Source organism: Enoplosus armatus, chromosome 17, assembly GCF_043641665.1.
Source record: "Enoplosus armatus isolate fEnoArm2 chromosome 17, fEnoArm2.hap1, whole genome shotgun sequence".
NCBI lineage: Eukaryota > Metazoa > Chordata > Actinopteri > Centrarchiformes > Enoplosidae > Enoplosus > Enoplosus armatus.
Genome location: NC_092196.1, coordinates 6581854 through 6603177, shown reverse-complemented (window position 1 = coordinate 6603177; position 21324 = coordinate 6581854). Strand labels below are relative to the sequence as shown.

The window sequence follows — 21324 nt, the reverse complement described above, 5'->3', positions numbered from 1 at the left end:
GATCTTTGACTCTGAAAATTACAACAATGTATTCAAAATAAAAATAAGTGTAGGAAAAGTTTTTTCAGTTTAAACATAATTTTGATTCAATTCTAGAATTCTTTTGAATGAATAATTCATTTTTATTTTTCACCTTGATAGAATCTTTAATATATAGTTGCAACTAACCTGTCCAATCCATAAAAACTTTGAGCGGGTTAGAAATAATAAAGCAAAAGAGACGAGGACAGAAGATATTGTTTTGGGACAACCCCCATATTCATGTTGTATAGTTAATATGAACCTCTCTGTTGACATTAGACAGTGTGACTCTGTTGGGGCCTGTTTTGAGCAAGTCACACACACGCACACACACACACACACACACACACACACACACACACACACACACACAGAGCATGAACACACCAGAGTACAAAAATATTACAAAAACAATCTCAAGAGAAGAAAAAGAAGGTGCAGTTGGGATTATTTGTAACATCATTTTAAGCACTGAGGGACACACCATGTACATAGTCATATTACATTTCATTGTGTTTATTACTTTCATATATTTTATTACTTTTTGATGGATTATTACATTTTACTATACAAAACAGTGAACCTATAGTAGAAGTAGTATAAATATTAGCCTCTGTATTCATGCTATTGACTAAAGTAAGGCTGGTACAGTGTTTTGGGTTTCTTACATACACTATGTGGCTGATATGCGCATTTCTGGGAATACTGCATATTTCTGTATGCATGTCTCTGCTGGCAGATGAGGAGATTATCTGACTCCCTTATGAAAGAGGTTACTAAATCTAAATCCCCCATGGCCTGCCCATTTTTGTCAAATTGAACCTTCTGGTGGCCTTTGAAAAAACAGTCTAAACACTGATTTATAAGCTGCAGAAATCAACAAAGTGACCAGAGCAGTGCAGGTTTACTGAGTTGTAGATAATATTGCCAGAAAGCGTCTATTTACATGAGACTATGTTTCACATTTGAAGGGGTATTTGGGGGTTTTGCCCAGCAGAGTTATCCAGTTGACTGATGATCAGTTCATCATAAAAGTTCACAGCTGAGTTTTAAACTCAGTGAGCTTGGATGATATTTTGCTGACGGTTAAGCTATTTTAAAACTTAAAATGACGCATATTTGCATGAAATGCAGTGTTGGCAATCAACAGCTTCAGTGCAAATAGCATTAGACATGAGCTTCAAAGGCACAATTCATGATGTAATAAAAATGAAAGAGTGGCGCCAAACCTCAAATCACGATTGGAACCGACTACCACATCTGAATAACAGGCCTTTTAAAACACAGACTGACACCAGCCAAACACTAAAACCGAATCTAATGTTTAGTTAATGTATGAAGAACCTTGGAGCCCAACCTGGGGGTCGCCACCCCCAAAAAGGGCCGTGAGATGATCACCTACGTAGAAAATAAGTATACAAATAAATTGTGCTGCACAAAACCTTGTTTATTCTTCAGACTTTTTTTTCTCCAATCTTTTATTATTTCTTGTGAAATGCTGTTTAGCTTCACCTCTTCAAGGCCTCTGAAAATTACTCGACTGAAACCTTCTGACAGAAAATCACTTTTTGACTGAACCGCTCACAACGTACAGACATTCAACTGGTAACGAGGGGTCACAGGGAGAAGTTGCTTCATATTAAGAGTTCACAAGTAAAAAAAAAAACCAGGTACAGATCCTCTAGTTTACATCACGAATGCCTGTGTTTGCCTTTATTAAAAAAATACTGATTACATTTAAACCCCTTGTGTTTGTGTAAAGATGTCCTGTTGCCCAATGTGATGCAAACTTAAATAAACAACACGTAGATTTGAGTCTTTACAGTGTGGGCACCTGACATGAGCCACTAGAGGACAGTATAATCAAAGTTAAGTAGGATCAGACTGAAAATGAAAATAGAGCTCACAGAAGTGCACTTTGAACACCTTCCCTTTAACTTTTGAGTAAAATATTACCCCCTGATGTTTTCCATCCTTTTCGTTTATTTTTCTGAATCAAAAGGAAAGGCACACATTCACAAAATATATAATGCATTTAGTCTATAACAGTGTGAGTGTCCACGTACATTTTTGAGTCTGCGCTTAAAGTAATGTGCATTAAAGCATGACGTACAAGGTCATTTTGTGCGATTAATGGTTCTCAGCTTTTCATGTTCAGACCGCTGTGTGTGTGTTTGTGTGTCTACAGGAGGTCCTGCTCCACCCAGACCGTCTTCTTCTGCTCATCCAGGATTCGGTCTTTGATGACCCTGATGAGGTCGTCTGTCCCTGCCCAGGCGTCGGGTTCCAGGCTGGTGTAGAGGCAGGGGATGCCTTCCAGCTCCTTCTCTTTTGCCCGGCATGACTTCACAAACTCCTCCTCCGACTCCACGCGCAGAGGCAACTTCCTGTGTGGACAGGAAACAGGAAGGAAGCAGCGCTGTGGCAGTGAGTGTGGTGTCTGATGAGACACTTAGCAACAGCGGTTTGTGAACTTTGTTGTAATTCTCAGGAAGATTACACTGACGGTAATAGGTTGATATATATTTTTCTATTTAATGGCACAATCCACCAGAAAATACGCCAAAGCACCAGGTTTTGTTGACCCCAACAATTATAGCGTTCTTACACTGAGAAACAAGAACGTTATCTCCGCTGATTTTATCATCATGTATTTTGAATAATGTGCCCGATTCTCACCTGTGGACAGGAAAAAGCTACTGCTCAGCTTCAAGCTCTACTATTGTCTGAACTTCAATGTGCAGTAAACGTCACATGTAAATGCTTAGTTTAAGACCTCGGACTTGTCCTTTCAGCTGGTTCAATCTTGTCCCCTGCTTGAATCAAAAATGTCATGCGAGGATTGACGTATATTAGCATTTGGAAAAAGGGCTGTAGTTTGCAGCTGTGGGTAAGAGGCACTGAGTGAACGTGTGAGAGTGAGGGATGTTTGTTAGGCCTACCGTAACCTCTTGATATTTTTCTCACAGATCTTGACGTAGATGATGATCGGGTAGATTTCTCTCCGGAGAAGGTCTTTGACGCAGCTCAGCTCAGCCTCCAGCAGGCAGTGTTTGCCCTAGTGACGGGTGGAAAAACTGGGCATTACAAACGAATCTTTTCTGTGTACTGCGGACACGTGCACGCATAATGGAATACACACACTGTAGATAGACACACAGCACCTCACATAACGGAAGGAAACTTCTTCAGAGGGCATTTTGCCTGCCTGATCAGATGTAGAAGGACATAGTGGTACTTTTCACATCATACGAATGAAAGGAATGAATCAAGTCAAAAAACTTTTTTTCCTCCTCTGCCCGCCAAAGATGGACAATATTTACATTTCTGTGCGAATGTAGGAATTCAACAACAACAAAAATAAAAATGTGAATAGGGTGACTTGATACAAGAATGCGCCTATTGGCTTTCTCTAAGTTAAATGAGTAGATTGTTAACAGTCTCATGTCTGGATGGTAAATATGAAGCTAGAGCCAGCAGCCAGTTAGCTTAGCTTAGCACAAAGACTGGAAACAGGGGGCAAAAGCTAGCCTGGCTCCATCCAACGGTAACAAAATCCACCTACCAGCCTACCAGCACCCCCTACATTTGGACAAAGCAAGGCCAGCTGTTTCCCTCTGTTTCCAGTCTTTATGCTAAGCCAAGCTAACAGACTGCTTCCTCCAACTACATATTTACCGTTCAGACGTAGGAGTGGAAACTACTCTATTAAGTGCAAACACATTTTTCAAATGCTCAAACACATAAGCAGATAAACACAGCTACACACACACACACTCTTGCTAGTCAATAATAGCCTACCTTAGCAGCGACAGCCTCTATGTTTTCTCTGGTGATGCATTCAAATGTGGCTTGTTTCTCTTTGTAGTGAATGAATGGCTCCACGTTCTGTTTCAGATGAAACTCTTCTTTGGACAGGGTGTCTAAACAGTAGAACAGATAATAGACAACAGTCTATAAAATACAACAGCACAGAAAGAAAGAAATGTTGAGAATCTGTTGGCAAAGTGTGTTCATTTGTTAATGATCACCACAGCACATTGAATACAGAAGGAACCAAAACTTCTGAGTTCTTTCCCAGGGGAATGTCTACGTCACCAAGAAGATGCACACATCTCTTCGCTTGCCAGATGTTCGACTCTGTCTGACCCCCCCCCCCCCCCCCCCCCCCCCCCCCCCTCCGGTCCAGTCCCATGAGAGTCCCAGAGTGTTAAATCTCTGTGGGCTTGACAACTTTTCACATAACAGAAACTCAACTGATTTAGGTGTAATTTCTAAAATATCTTTAAATGGATATTTCAACGCCTCTGTGTTCATTGACATCATCATCGTCATGCATCATCCTACTAATTACCAACTAGGCCATCTTGCATCCTGCCCCCGCGGTCTCTCTGGTTACACTCCTTAACATGTACACCACAGTGCAGTACAATACCTGACCTGATTCCCAATAGTAGCTTCCTTCTCCCCCCTTCACTACTCGTTTTCACTGTCTCCTCTATCTTTGAATCACAATAGGTGAAAACACTGAGAATATGCAGATGAGGTGGAAATATTCCTTTAAGCGAGCTTGCTTATCTCCATCATAACACTGACCTGGTTTGCAGATATTAAAGTCCATGGCTCCCCCCATGTTAAGTATCTTCTGGATAATGGTTTTGGCTAGAGCAGTGGGAGTGAAGAGGACTGGTCTTCTCCTCTGGGTCCGCTGGGGGGTGACGGGACTGTATGGAATCAGGTTCAGACTCCTGCTCAGCTCACTGTCTGGATCAGCAGCTTCTGTTTACAGTGGGCAGAAAGACAAGGCAGCCTAAAGACCCTGAAGAGGTACCAGATTCTCAATTCAAATCCTCTGAACAGGGACTTTTAAGCTTTAGTTAGCCAGCCGTTTCTATGAGTTAACCCATTTTCAATCGAGAGATTCACATGTTAAACCATTGTACACCTCATGGATATGGAATCAGACTGAATATTTACACAAAATTCACTTTAAGGATCATATATATAATAAATCAATGATTTTCACAAGCCTTCAGCGATGCACACTCATATTCTTCTTCTGGAAACCTTTTTAGGAGGATTCCCCATACTTTCCTTGGAAAATTCATTCAAAATTCAAAATGTTCAGCTCATCTAGGACATTTGTGCGTTTATTCAGATGTTTGATATTTTTCATATATTTTTTTTAAATATTCATGCTTCCTTTTGGGTGTTTTTGCCCATTCAGATGAATAGATTTTGAATGTTCAAACTCTGAAAATTCTGCCCATCTTTGAACCTTTTCCCTCGTTGTCTGCTTCATATTCATTCATACTTCAATTCAGACTTTAAACCAGTCTCCATCCTTTGTACTTTATCATTTTAGTTCAGCTTTTTCAAACCCTTTATAGTTTTTTCTGTAACTGCAATTGAAGTTTTTTTTTCTTTCCAAACCTTCTCAGATTTTTACATACAAATACACTCACTAGGCTTCAACTGTCTCATTAACTTACACTTTAAATTATACTTCAACTGCTTTCATCACTTACACATTCGCTGACACCACTTTAAACTACACACGTCAACTGACATTTTCACTGCTTTTTTCAACTACTTTCAGTATTTGTATTTCCACTCCCACTTAAAACACAACTTCAACTGTTTCAGTATTTCCACTATTTCAAATGTTTTAACTGTGAATTTTCAGCAGCGTGCCGCGTACATTTCTTTTCAGAAAGTGTTGTTTTCTACATGTTTCTTCTGGTTGCTCATGGGAATTTGTTCCCCATGCATCACTCTGGACTCACCTTCTGGTCTAAGCATCTCAAAACCTTGCCTGGGTAGTGTGGTGCTGCCTGAGTTGATGATCCTCACGCGCTCACTGCTGTTCATTCGCTTGTACTTGATATCCACCCTGCTGACAAACTACAAATCAAAACAGACACAGAAGAGTCTTATTTGAAGCATCTTAGCTGTGCTGCTTTGTTCAGTACGTTTTTTTATGGATGTGATATTGTTTTGTAGTCGTACAACGGCTGCCAGTTTGCAGGAATGTGCTTACAAAATGTGTCATCTGGAATTAAAGGCTGTGATGTGAAAGTGAATGATTATAAAATACACATTTTTTAGGTGACGTGTTATCAACCCAGGACTTCTGAAGGCTGTGGAATGAGTGCACCACTGCATTGAAGAGCTTAAAGTCTTTGTTTGCACTTCGTTACCTGCAGTATTTGAGTGAGGAAGATGCTGGCTCTAGACAAGCGTGGGCTGGCTTTAGGATCAGGAGAAATACTGGCTTCCTCTGGTTGTAAATTGATCTACACGGGAACATAAACACAACTTATATATCGAACACACTGACAAACAACAAAGATTTGTTTTTCTGAAGTAATGTACAATTCTGAACTAAAATAATGCAGATAAGATATAAAAACAGATTAGTGAAGGGGATTGTGAAAAGTAGACAAAGAATTGATGTAAATAACTATTGGGAAATATTTGGAGAATACTAAATGCTGATAAATTCATGGTGCAATAACGTAATATCAGTGTCAGTATCAGTGATCCTCTCTTCATTTCCAGCATGGACCAAATTGTTTCAGCCAACAAACAACAGAATTTGAGAGTTAAGATAATCTGCAAAATGCCATCAATAAACATGCAAAACGACCTTGAACAATGTGTCAGCAGAGGAGTCGCTGAAGCATTTTTGCTTTAGTCAAATGGGAATGTGTTGTGAGATTAATGCCATATATTCAAATATATGTATATGTTTTTGTTTTATTTAAAAAGCGAGAAAATAGTTCATGAAGTTTCTTACCCTGCTGTTGCGGTAGATGTCATTCTCTTCTTTCCCGCCTCGAGTCACTAACTTCTGAATCTTTACCAGGAGCAGCTGCTGGGCCCTACATTCACGCAAATTCACACGCACACAGTATGTCTTCATACAATTCTCAAACTCTCAATGATTTTGACACAATTACAAAAGTAAAAACAACATGCATTATCATTTCCTGTGCTTCTTGCTTGGTGACAACAACAGGTTGTGGGACTCAGGTGTGAAATTGTACAGGAATTTGACTGTGTGTGTGTGTGTGTGTGTGTGTGTGTGTGTGTGGCTGGATTTTTCTGTTGCGTTGAGAAGATCAGTGAAACTTTGCAACCTGAAAGCAGATGCAGACCCCTCAGGACCCTTGCTAAACTTTGCATAGTTGCTCAAGTGTTACATCACTTTTGCATCACACTCAGCAGGATCCTGCAGTACTAAAGCAGAACAGATGCATGATACTTAATCATAATTCAAACAATCTTTGACACCATGCTGGGTCTTTAACAAGTGCTTTAAATGTGCAAGCTTCATATCCAAAACTCTCAGTCTTAATGTCAGACTGCTTTCAGTTTTAGAAGAACGTCACTGTACCGCGAGTTGCTGGGTATGGTGCCACGGTCGCCCACGTCGAAGCCGGTGTAGGGGTCGACACAAGCGCACAGCCACTCACAGCGGTCTTGGTGCCTGGTGTCCAACACGTGCACCACATCATCACAGCGCACGCTCAGAGAGCAGCTGTCTGATTGAGAGGAGATGTTGAGGTTGACCCGTATGTAGAAGGAGTCGCCGGAAACCAGTGCGCCATCTGCTAGGTCCCTCTGAAGACGACGCAGGGCTAGAGCACACACACACACACACACACACACACACACACACACACTTTTTAATTTACATATACAGTATATGTATATTACACAGATATACACAAGAGCGATAAAAACAATACTTACAGTCGTAGTTGGCTCGATAGTGCAGCCTGACTTGTCCAGCGCAGTGCTGCAGCGTCCAATGGGCTTCTTCCTGAGTGCTGGTATCCAATGAAATGCTTTGATTCTCCCCACGTATGCATCCCTCAAGCTGGTCAGCCAATCACAACACAAGACAGACAATAGATTAAAGATAATGCTCATTTGACAAGGGGACAAGAAAATCTAAAAAAAATTAAGGATTCTTGATAGTAAAAACAAAATTTGCTCTCAAAGTTTTACCATCTGCATTTGTTACACTTCCCTCTGGGAGCCAGTGGTTTTACTTGGACAAAGAAATGCCCCATTGAACATTTACTCATCTTACAGCCCGTGTGAACCTGGAGTGAGTAAACTACATACCAATAGGAGGTGGTGGCCCTCTCGTAGCCCCGCCTTCTCAGCGTTGGAGCCCAACTGGACTTTTGAGATGAAAATCCCGCTGTCGTTGCCGCCAATCAGAGTGATGTCCTTCAGCAGGTTGTCGCCAATCAACGACAGCTCCTGCACCGGCTTCAGGGAAGAGCTGATCCTAGAGAAGGAGGACAGAGACGGACGGAACGGCCTGCACACACAAAATCACACAAACAAACATTGGACAGTGGAAGGAGTTTATGAGTGAGCGTGACGTAGAGTGGCGTAATGATTCTCGTGTATGTGAGTGCACGAGTGTCTGTACTGTACCTCTCCAGAGAGAGTTTCCTGAAGATATTGTTGACCTGCTCCAGGTCGTAAGTGTCCATCCCTTCAGACTGATGGGACGAGGAAGATGAGTGGACAGAAGGTGGACCACGCTGTACTTCGTCCTCTAAGGAAGGGACAGACAGGGAGATTAATAAAAAATGGTGGACAGAAGATTAAAAACAGACAAAAACATCATTAGTAAGATTTGGGGAAATGTGTAAAGGTATACTTTACCAAACTCCATTTCCATGTTGTCACTATCAAAGTCTGAGAGGCTAAAAAAGACCAAATATCAGACTATTTAGAAGTCATTCATAACAGGAAACTACACACAAACCAGCTCAATTTCTTCAAAAAGGATGAAATAAGTGTGGCACATAATTGATCACATCTATTAAACAGTAAAGACTACGTAACATGTATAATCTGGTGTGGGGCTGTGACTACCTGCGGGGGTGGAAGTCATGTTCCTTCTCCCTCTCTCTGCGGTAAAGCGATGCTTTCTCTGGCGGCTCAGGGAGTGTGGACAGGATGCTGTCGTTACGGAAACGCAGCTGGAGGTTTTACAAGTGAACAAAGTTCCAATTACAGACTCCGTAAACTCAAGTGTGTCTCAAGTCAGGTCAACATTGTATTAGAGCCAGAGAAAGTTCCAGCTAAACTTGGGAATCTAGTTGGCTTTTATAGAAAGAAATACATAATTTACATAATACATGACATAATACCACAATCATACTATAGTAAGGTGTTAAGAGAGTAGACCTCACCATATTTGGCCTGTTGGACTGTTCCCCTATAGTGATGGGGAATGGGGAGGGGGATGCAGGGACGGAGGAGGAGAGAGACGGAGCTGAAAAGGGTGGATATATGGGGGACATCATCGGGATGCTGGGGGAGGGAGGGAGGGAGTGACTGTTGACATGCAAGTTTGGCATCTGGATTTCCAGACAATCTCCTCCATTGACTGACAGAGCTGAAAGTTGGAGACAAAATGTGGATGAACTTGCACAAAGGAAAGTCAAAGACTTTATGGAGGAATAAAGTGTATGAATGAGCTATATGACTATATACCTGCAGGTTGAGCGGCCTCTGAGTTGACTTGGAGGTCTTTGGGTAAACAGACTGGAGACTTAACTCTGTTCTAAAATACAAAACATGACAGTCTTTTAGTTACTGTTAAAAACATTTTACTTGCAGCATTTTATTGACAACATATAATTCATCCCTACAGGCCCAATGACTGTAAGACACAGGACTGTCTTTGTCAAACTGCTGAAAGTGAAAGATTTTGTTTTGTGATTTCTTTTTTCCATGTATCAGTGGTGCAAACAACAACACAATTGACACTTTCCATGCATCTTCATTGTCTGTCAATGTGTGACTAAATTCTTCTGATGTTTATTTCTTTCCTGCTGCAGTTAGGTTTTCTCTTTATTCCATTTCATTTTAAGTTCCTATTATTTGATCCCAACATACAACACAGTAAAATGTAAGAATTGTTCAAAAGAATGAACAATATGGCAGATGTAGGGTAAATCCTTGTCTCTGATTGGCTGCTATATGTGATTATTAAAATGATCACCTGAGAGTTGCTCTTAACGGTTACTCTAAAACTTTGTAAGAGTAAAAGTTGGATCTTTTTTAAGATAATTTAAGTGTCATTCATAGACGTTTGGGCCAATGGGTAAATGTAAAGTAAAGTAAAGGTGAGTGGTGGACAGTGGCTGACCCCTGCTTTGAGGTTGGGTCTGCGTTTGAGGCGAGGCTCCTCAGCTAAGAACTTATCCTCCGGTGACTCATCACTGGACCACTCTGATTGGCCCTGGACGGGTTTAAACTCCTCCCCCTGAGAGATGATGGTCGGCAGCAGGTCCCTCTGCAGACTCTGCAGAAATAGAGAGGGAAAGCATAAATACATTTTCATAAAAACATTGGCAAATTTCCAAAATGAGACATTAATTGTGTACACTCATCTACTCGGCTGTCTCTAACCTGGTCCACAACAATGTCCTTGGACAGCCGTCGCAGGCGAGACTCCAAGGTGACCAGCTTGGCTTCTTTGTGTACGAACTCGATCTGGAGTTCATCGCTCCTCTCCTCCAGCTCTCTGATCTGCTTGCGATATTTGTCTTTGTCAAGGAGACTCTGGGAGAAGTGGTGCTGGGCCTCGTCTCTGGCCCGAAAAGCCTGTAGCAGTGAGGGAGTGGAAGTGAGCAACGCAACAACAACAAAAACTACACACAAAATGGCAAATGGTCATAATGCATTGTGGCAAAAATGTGTGTGTGCTTTCACCTGGTCCCTCTCCTTCTCTACCTCCTCTAGCTGTATGGTGAGGGTGTCCATGCGGTTGCGATACATCTCACAGTCCTTCTGCAGAGTGGAGGACTTCAGCTCCAGATCCTCCTTCTCCTCCAGGTACTATGCGCACACACACACACACACAAACACACACACACGAGCAGTGTTATTCATAGTTCATTAGACAAAGAAAGATACGGGGAGAGAAACAGAGGGAGAAAGCTGAAATACCAGGTTACATAAAGAGAGGCCTGAGATGGGGGTTTCTGCTGCACAGGGTGTGTTTCACAGATGGTCTCATGGGCATTAGGCTCTCTGGTCATGGGTTCGTGTTTCTAGGGTGTGTTTTCACTAATCTTTGTGTGCTCCCACTCTGCTTCACATTCATACAGTCCCAAACAGTCATACAGTCGGATAACAACCATCTCAAGACAAGACCACTTGACTGTGTCTCCTATGTGAATATGTGCTTGCTTGTGTGTTTGTGGTGTGTGTTTTGTTACCTTATCACGTAGTTCCTCTGCCTGTCTGACTTCTTCGTGGAGGTTGTAGAGGCGGTTGACCAGATCCTGTCTATCTTCTAATGCTTCCTGTCTGTCATGCTCCAAAATGTCAAGGATGGCCTTGTCTGATGCAGGAAGGGGGCCAGGCTGTGTATTAAGAAACACACACACATTGTTTGGTATGAACCCTGTATAACTGGCCGCTGGATCATTTGGGCTGCTATGAGAGAGGACAGAGTCTCAGGAGGACTTCATAGTGAAAAACCCACAGAGAATCGCCTGACTCTGCAGTTCCCCTCAGCTCTACGAAGCGCTTTAGCTTCTTTAAGCTCTTTGTTTTGGTTTTACAGCCTTCAACTTCACTGTTTTGGTTCACTCTCACAATTCTAACTAGCTTCATTTCAGGTTTTTAGTAAAAAAGCTCTAATAAACCCACTATATACACTACCTGCCCAGCACCAAAGTGCAGACATACAGTTAGCGGCTAGCTGGTGAACATAGTGGAGCATTTAGCAGCTAAAGAGTCAGATATTTTAATTATACATATTTTCTCAGGAGTTGGTGAAGACCAAAACAGAGCTAAAAGGAGAGTGAATATTAGACTTACATTTGCTGGCTAGTCAGAACCACGATTCCAAATGAATGCTAATGTTGCTTTGTATCTGCTGGATGTGCAAATAGGCAATGATTTGCTAACATGTTAGCCATATCAACAGTTTTTACAGTTTGCTGCACTTCCCTGAAGCAGCCAAAAAAACACAAAACACATAAAGAATACAGAGAGCTAATAGCAGTTTATTAAAATAATCCTCAGTTTCTGCGCTGGAAACGGAAAAAATGCTTTGTGCAATGTAATTTGCCATTTTTGTTCCTGCAAATCTTAATAAAATAAAGGCCACAGGATTAAACAGCTGTTGAATAAAATGGCAGACAGAAGTCAGAGACTACAATCGTAGAGGGAGCCAAAGTAGGAAGTTGCTTTTGTCCAGCAGTTGTCTACAAAGTAGTTCTGCTTTACTGTAAAACCATAAAAACCTTGCTAGTGGGCTGTAGGGGGGGGGGGGGGGGGGGTATGTTACTGTGTGCGTGTGTGTGTGTGTGTGTGTGTGTGTGTCGTACCTGTATGATGGACTGCAGATCCTGCAGTTTGATCTTGAGCATTTCGTTCTCTCTTTCCAGCTCGAAGATCTGCTCCCTCTTTGGCCGGTTCTCGATGTCGTTCTTCAGCTTGAGACTCTGCCTCCTCTCCATCTTACACTCCTCCTCCACCTTGTTCAGCTTGTGCTTCAGCTGATCGATCTATACATACAGACGACACAGAATGAATAGTGAGATACAGATACTAGCAGCTGAGAGTGAGCTGGTTACACTCGCTGATTAACGCCCTCCATTGTGTGTGTTTTCATGCGTTCACGTGTCCATCAGTACCTCTAGCTGCAGGTCTCGGCTCCTCATCACAGCCATGTTCCTCTCCTCGCTCAGCGTGGCGTACCTCATGGCCAGTTTGTAGTTTTCATCCTTCACTCTCAGTAGCTCATCACTGTAGGTGTTTCTCTCTTCTCTCAACTTATTGTACCCTGGAGAACCAAGCTTAGTCATTTATACAGCAGCACACGAGTGTGTCGCACACGGATGGTAACCAGCTGCCAGTTTTAGCAATACTGTGGTAAGACATATACAGTATGTAATGTAATATATGTAAAGAGTAATCCCACAATATTATTTGGACTTGCAGAATTAAGTTTATTATTACATACAGTAATTATTTTATCATTTATAGCACTTTAACTATTATATTGTTTGTATATTTGTATGTGTAACATTGTGGTTTTTCAGATCCCCTTTGGCTAAGAGTAACTTTAGTTCCTACCTGCCACTGTTTACAAGGGACAGTTGTGAGTGTGACAGAGCAGAGTAACATGTGCAACAGTAGAGACATGTTGGTGTTAAATTAAAGAAGATTATTCAAGAAGAAATAGTTTTAGACACAGATTATTACCCACAGGCCAGAAGTCATGAGAACGCTACCAAACCAGAAAACATTTATGTTAGTTACATTTATGATTTTTCTGATACACAGAACAACATTTGTCATTAATAGCTGAACTAAAAGAATACAGATATTTAGAAAAAAGAATTGAGCCAGGTCATAGCATCGTATTTAGACATACATAAGACACAGATAAGTAAGATTTTGTAAATTCACCATGACCAGGAAATGTGCAACACAGTTTCCATGCCAATTATATCTTCCTCATTTGAGTTGACCTGTGCTGAACAGCATTCTCCACATTTTGTTTTAGCATTTGTTTAAACGTGAATGTGTTTGGTGTACCAAGCTGCAGGTTTCAACTTAGCCTTAATAAACCCAACTGTGGTGCACCGAGCCGGGTAAACCAAGCATGTGTGGTGGGGTGGCAGTTTCAGTAAACAGTGGTAAGTTTTAGATTTGGATTTGATGCTCCACCATTTGAAAGCTTGTGTGTTATGATCAGAAAATGTCTCAAATAATAACGTGTGTTTTTACTTTGCTGGAAGGCCTGAAGCTCCTGATTGGCCAGCCGCAGCTTCTTCTGTTCATCCTCCAGGGTGCAGTTCTTCCTGCTGAGCTCAACCTGCTGCAGGGTCTTGACTTTGGACTGCTGCTGCAGCTTCATCACTTCGTTCATCAGGAAGTGTGTCAGACCCTCGTGACCCTCCTCCACTGCAGTGAGGAAACCGACAGCAGGTAGAGAGGTGAGGAGGTGAACAAAAAGTATAATATATTCTACATATAATGCACCATCTACTCTACATAGTGTGGCAGGATTGCACTGCAAGCTGATTTGGATAAATCTCAGGTTCTAACCAAAACCAGCAGAACAAGATCTAGGAAGTGTTGTAGGGTGAGACTCTGTCGCTGGTCTGACTGTCCCTCCCTGAACAGAGCTACTGAACCAGTTAGCCAGGCAGTTAAATTTGCTTCTTTTTCATGTATTTCTTTGATAACTGAAGTTACTTTTCTTTTTTAAACCAATGAAGAATTCAAGATCGCCTGCAATGATCAGAAATACAGTATATTTTCCATTAAAACCCATATCAGTCAGGCTGCAATGAGAAGTGTGTGTAAAAGTTGTGTGACCATGCATTTATGTGTGTGTGTCTGCATCCAAAGGTGTTTGTGTCTCACCTACGATGGTGGAGAAGCGTCGTGTGGGATCCTGCCCTGTCACCAGCTTGTACAGTTCAGGGTAGTAAAACTCCAGACTCTCCAGAAACGCCACATACCCCCGCTCTCCTTTAGTGTGGAGGATGTCAAGTAGACGGCCTGATAGAGGGTTTATAAACATACTTTGAGAAAAAAACACATAACCACCTACTACAGAGAATCAGAGTCACTGGTTTACAGCCAGGGGCGAGAAAACGGTTAGGTGAGAGATAACATGATGGATACATCAAAAAAAGGGGGGATTCTACCTCTACAGTGGTGACACAAACACACACACATGCACACACACACATCCGTCTACCTACTTGTGCGGTTTGTCTTGCAGACCAGCAGAATGGAGTTGAGGATCTCGTCCTCATCCTGTTCATCCAGGACTTTGCATTGGCGGAGGTAGGGAGTGAGCTTTGCCGGGAAGATGGTGCGACACAGTTCGTAACGTTTGCACTCCAGCTTCTCCCACAGCGCCTCCACATCGCCAAACGCACCGTTTTCCATCTCTTACACCCTGAAAACTAGTCAAACCAACAGGGGCTATTGGCTATGCAGTATGTTTATTTTGTCATTTCAAATCATCACAGCCGAATCAAAGAGATTGACACTGCACTTTAAGTAAAGGTAGCAATACCATAGTCTAAAAATACTTCATTACAAGTAAAAGTCCTGAATTCAGAATGCTGTTAGTGGTATTATCAGCAAAATGTACTTAAAGTATCAAAAGTAATTAATCTGTTTTCATGTAAATTTAATATTTGTCACTATGGAGCCAATTTCAGATACTTTGTATACCACTGGCTAGATTAGACATATAGCACTGCATCATACCATATGAGCATATCATATGTTTTTAATGTAAAAAGTAACTGTGTCAAATAAATGTAGTGCAGTAAAAAGTACGTTTCCCTCTGAAATGTTGTGAAGTAGAAGTATAAAGTAGCATAAAATAGAAATACTCAAGTAAAGTACAAGTACGTGAAAGTTTTCATTCATGCCAAAGTGAATATTTATAATGAATGTTATGAATTTGATGTAGATCATGTATGACATGCGGCTATATTTTTTCGTAATCTAGAGCCAGATGATGGCTCCAGATTACATTTTAAACAGACAGCGTGTCGTTCGAGGTGCTGAAGAGTAAAGACCACACCAGCATCTAACCAAACATGCTGTTTAATGCGCTGCAAACAGCTAACTAGCTATCTAGTCTTGTTTGGTCGCTCATCCAACAAGCTGTGGTGCAGGACAAGACCTGCGTTCATGTTTGTAAGTGATACATTTTTGCCAATAATGGTGACACTGTTTCTAAATGAACTCAAACCTAGTTTGGCATTTCTGCTCTACAGCATCGCCCAACATATACACTGATACTGATGTGATGTGATGTCTGTAATATCGGTGTAGCTCTAATGGTGACCATGGTAAACATTACACCTGCTAAACAAAACGTTTCATGTTGAAGTTTTATTTACAACTGATATCCCCCTGTAATATGATCAGTGATACATATCTGCAAAAGAGCCATGTGAGGCTTCATGAAGTGTCACAGGACAGACGCAGAGTGACACTTTGCTCAGTCTGGTCCCACACATTCTCCACTTCATCGTTTCCCTTATAAACACATCAACTTTAACCAACTGACGTCTTTCCATTTGCCTTTTTTTTTTTTTTACTTTTCTAGACACATATTTCTACTCTCTTTATCTTCCTCTTACTCCCACTTGGTTTCCTCTCTCTATCATTTCACTCTCTCTCTCGCTCTCTCTCTCTCTCACACACACACACACACACACACACACACACACACACACACACACACACACACACTGTCCATGCGGGATTTGCATGCTATCTGGCCAGTGGGTGTTATCCTACAATCCTGCTTTGTGACTTGCAGCCCACAGCTAGGCAAATCTGGTGCATTACTTATGTAAACACACACAATCACACACACTTTTGCATACAACTGTCATCTACGCCGTGCATGTGACAATTCGAGCCTGTGCCTTCATGCTGCAGACTAATGCACATATGAACATATAATGGACAAATTGTCAGTTTTACTAAATTTACTGTCAGCGTGTGAATAACTCTGATCTTCGCTCAAATTCAGCTCCTTTCACTGACTTTCTCTGTATTATATTATAACCTTTTCAAATATTTAGCCACTTGTCATTGATAAGCTACTTCTCAGATGCAGTCTGAGGCAGACAGAAATATCACACCCTGTCAATAATAGAAGCTATTTGTATCTACAGTGTATATACGCTGCCACAGTCACAGCAGATTATGAAAACCGCAAGCGCTCACACCAACACACACCCATGCACTCATGCACATGCAGAAGTACACATTGCATGCAGACACACGCTGAACACACACAGACCCCTTCAGTAACCACATGCATGTTTCCTCTTCTCTCTTCTCTTATTTTGGAGCTCATTACCGAGAAAGCTCATCCTTGCTTCCTCCTTTTCAAACCAGATGTGAGTAGTAGCTTTCTTCCTGTGTTCTGTTTTAGTCCTCTCAGTCGGTCTCTTTTGTTTATAGTAATGTGGTCGTGGGAGTTGATATGGTTCTATCAGGGTGTATGTATGCATGTATGTTGCATTCTTCCTTTTGTTCAGCAAATGCAGACTTAAAAGAGGCAGACACACAACAACAACTACATACTCTCTCTCAGTATTTGTAGTGTTTACCACAGCCATGCTCTGTCTCTTCGCACCCTGTAGACATATTCAGTTATCCTGCTGTCTGCAAGTGTGAAATCATACGTCAAACCAAATGTTTTCAGTTGAGTATTTATACTCTAATCTATACTAATATATTTCCATTTTGTCAACAGAGGACGTACAGTATAGTCTGCAATCAACATCATTCAAACAAACTAAACTTTCATTTCACATATTAGGTGAGCGCATAATGACTTTACTGCAGCTTTTTTTGTCTTTTAACACGTCCTAAGAGAAGCGACCACATCATACCGCTCCACGCTGCCCTTCACTGTGAGTTTTGCTCGCCTTTAAAGCCTTGAATGGTCAGTCTCCTGATTATATATCTGTGATCTGCTGACTCCCTGTGAGCCTGATCGGTGCTTGAGATCCTCTGGCAGGGCCCTCTATTGGATCCAAAATCTCCATATGTGTCAATAAAGATGACCAGGCCTTTGCTGTCGGGACCCTCAGCCGTGGAAAACTCAGCATCCTCTTTTAAATCTCATCTTAAGACTTCTTTATATTTATCTCTTTATCTTTATATTTATCTTGATTTATTGTCATTATTTTCTTGTTTTATATCTTATGTTTTGGATTTTATTTACTTTTTTTTATTTCTTTTATTGTACAGCACTTTGTAACTTTGTTTTGAAAGGTTCTATAAGAATAAAGTTTAAATTGGTAGTATTATTATTATTATTATCATCATTATTATTATATTCCTTGCATTTTTAAATGCATCGTTATTGTCAAAATCAAACTGCCGTAAAGACTTCACAGACGATGTAAATTTGCAATGTCTAAAGTTTAGCCGTGCCATTTAAAACGGAACCGAGGGTGAAATACTTTTGCAGATTTCTACATTTACAAAAGTAAGAAGTTTCTAATTAGGGCCAGTTGGGTGTCAATTTGTCAAATTTCATGTAGTCCGATGTGTCAATACCTCACCCCAGATATCAGACATCAAGCTCAGTATAAAGCAATGGAAACGATATCTGTGCTGGAAATAGTGACTGTATGAGACCACGGACCAAATATAATGACAAACATGAAAGCACTGACTTTATTGTAATTTTCTGTTGTGCATATCAGTATGTTGGGACCACACTCTATAAGCACATACACAAGTCAGAATCAAATCTGTGTGTATGAACCAAAGACTGCTGAGATTAACCCCTTAAAGACAAGAAGCAAAATGACTTGAAAAAGAGTGCCATCGTGAACTTTTCGTATTGAAGGTGTTCATTCGAAACGGCAAGAACAAATCAACATTTTATAAAAATGTAGGTGTTTTTCTATCTTCTGGCTCTTCCTAACATTTGCATGTTTTAGCAGCATAACTAATTCAAGTTAAGACCTACATTTATAGCTACAAAATAAGAGCATTTTACACTTACATGGATTTCATCAAAAGCATGTCAGTACAATGGTAAATAAACAACCATGTGATATGACGATATGCAGCTGGCCTGCATCCAACAACCAACATTGGTTCAAGTCTTCATGCAATCTATAATCTTTCACATTTCATACATATTACCATTTGCATCCCATTTCATTATCTTATTGCTTTTTATTTCTTATGCAGTTTTAATCATTTTGCTGCTTCAATAACTTCCTTAAAACAAGTCAATATTTTACTTTTGTATTGTTGGTTCTTGGAGAGGACATTAAAGTAGATTTAAAGGTTTGCTATATTTCGATGAATGAGCATCCATTTTTGCTAAAGGTTTAGTAGAAATGGAAATTGATTTCTAATGGTTTTCCATTCTGCAGCTGATCTAGATGTCTTTTTATCCACCTGTTGGATCTGTTCATTCACCTACAGATGTAACACAGACATTGCGACACAAATATCAGTAATTTCCTCTTTGTTTTCTTTGAAATGGCAAACATGTATGAACTTATCCAACAAAGGGAGCTTCATTGTGACCCAGATTTGTTACACTCTCAGCCAACCACAACTATATTCTGCACAAACGCACACAAACTGTGCATCACAACGTAAATCTAATCTACAGGAAGTGAGCGTGCTACTGACCCACAGACTATAAGTAAGTGAGTTAAGATTATCGGATCAAATAGTGGACAAAATTCACTGAATTTGCACGTAAATTGTCGTGTTTTTCAGGGTTGAAGATAATGGTTTGATCTCTCTATCAATTCAAGACAATTCAAACACAGTCCATGTCAGCAAGACAAGGCTCAGTGATCCTACATGGGCTATGTCCAGGCTTACTGTTAGTGTGCTGGGCTGGGATTGGGTGGCCAGCGAGCTGATGGGCAGGTATGATTGGTTCAGGTGTACAGACCATCATAAAGGCCCCATTGTCCAGCAGAATAGCTGAAGCTTGTAGGAATTTGATATGTGGCAAGAAGGCGCAGACAGCCGGCTCTTCTGAAAGCTGACATGTGCAGTTTGTATAATGTGCATCATTTTAAAAAATTCACAGTCAGCTTAGCTTTGATATAATACAGGGAGGAAAAAGGCATTTTAATGGTTTATCTGTTCCAATTAGGATTACATGACGTTTTTTTTAGACGTTAGAGAGAATTAGCAAGATTGATTGATGTTACGCTTGAAAAGTGAATGCACATTGTTTGTGAGGTGTAAAGGAAAGTTTTACTTATGCATAATTTTAAAAAGGAGGAGATCTTTCTATTTTTTAAAACATATTACTAAACAGTCCTATTACAACATATTTCAGTGAAACAATGACATTTAAAAAGCGGAAATTCGTGCAGTCACATCGGTGTGAGTGCACTTTCCCTGATCCTCCCTCACAGGATCCCATTGTATCCTGCACCGGGTGCTGGAATCCCAAACATTTTGATGATGCCAGATATCTGCCAGTTGAAGGCAGGAGTTCAGTTATTGTGTTACCAAACTAATAACTCTAATAACATACAGGATCTGCTGATGAACAACATTCAGGTGAACAGAGCGCAGGTGCACAACTAGATGTACTCACTTCCTAATGAATAGTTTTCATCAAGTCCTTTGAGTTACTTTTAAGGGACAAACATGCAGTTGATAAAGTTCTTCTGACAGTGTGAGTGTGCTTGGACAGGCTGCCATATCACTTCTCGGCTTCTCGGTTTTTTCCATTCAAACTGACGCACGTTTACAGACACTTCTTTAACATGTCTCCTTATTTCTGGATGGATCAGCACTTGTATAGACAAGAGGGGTGTGATTGGAGTCATTGTGCCTACCTGAGGTGCGGCGGGATCAGTAGTCCGAAGAGTGGCAGGGGAATCAAACTAGTCCTAGGCGTGGTAGCCTGTTTGTTTTTGTGGTTTTCTTGTTTTGTTTTGTTTGTTTGTTTTTTAAATCACGAAACCGGTTATTTCACCGTAAATCCCAGAGGCTCAGGTTGTCTCCATTTATCCAAAAGAGAGAGAGGGGACTTTTAAAAGAACTGAAGAGCGCATGGGAGCTGCGGCCCCGACTCACTGCCTGAGAGAAAGATATGTAGAGAGAGAGCGAGAGAGAGAGAGAGAGAGAGAGAGAGCGAGAGAGAGAGAGGTACAGAGAGAGAGCGAGAGAGAGAGAGAGAGAGAGAGAGAGAGAGAGAGAGAGAGAGAGAGGTACAGAGAGAGAGCGAGAGAGAGAGAGAGAGAGAGAGAGAGAGAGAGAGAGGTACAGAGAGAGAGAGAGAGAGGGGTAAAGAGAGAGAGAGAGAGAGAGGTACAGAGAGAGAGAGAGAGAGGGGTAAAGAGAGAGAGAGAGAGAGAGAGAGAGAGGTACAGAGAGAGAGAGAGAGAGAGAGCGAGAGAGCGAGAGAGAGAGAGAGAGAGAGAGGTAAAGAGAGAGAGAGAGAGAGACAGAGAGAGAGAGAGAGAGAGAGAGAGCGAGAGAGAGAGAGAGAGAGAGGTACAGAGAGAGAGAGAGAGAGAGAGAGAGACAGAGAGAGAGAGGTACAGATAGAGAGAGAGAGAGAGAGAGAGAGAGAGAGAGAGAGAGAGAGGTACAGAGAGAGAGAGAGAGAGAGAGAGGTACAGATAGAGAGAGAGAGAGAGAGAGAGAGAGAGCGAGAGAGAGAGAGAGAGAGAGAGAGGTACAGAGAGAGAGAGAGAGAGGTACAGATAGAGAGAGAGAGAGAGAGAGAGAGAGAGAGCGAGC

At 41.2% G+C, this 21324-nt stretch overlaps 1 protein-coding gene across 1 annotated transcript; it reads right to left on the bottom strand.

The window, feature by feature from the left end:
• Positions 1-1453: 1453 nt before the first annotated feature.
• Positions 1454-20489, bottom strand: card11 (caspase recruitment domain family, member 11). Its single transcript, XM_070922854.1, is given in 25 exon segments — positions 1454-2408; positions 2964-3079; positions 3823-3944; positions 4618-4800; positions 5856-5925; positions 6222-6317; positions 6821-6905; positions 7421-7664; positions 7780-7906; positions 8158-8359; positions 8479-8593; positions 8713-8753; positions 8926-9074; positions 9276-9433; positions 9550-9619; positions 10208-10363; positions 10471-10665; positions 10774-10899; positions 11283-11429; positions 12402-12581; positions 12711-12859; positions 13810-13986; positions 14452-14589; positions 14796-15002; positions 20415-20489. Coding segments are annotated over 24 exon segments (3441 nt in total). The 5' UTR covers positions 14986-15002; positions 20415-20489; the 3' UTR covers positions 1454-2203.
• Positions 20490-21324: the final 835 nt, after the last annotated feature.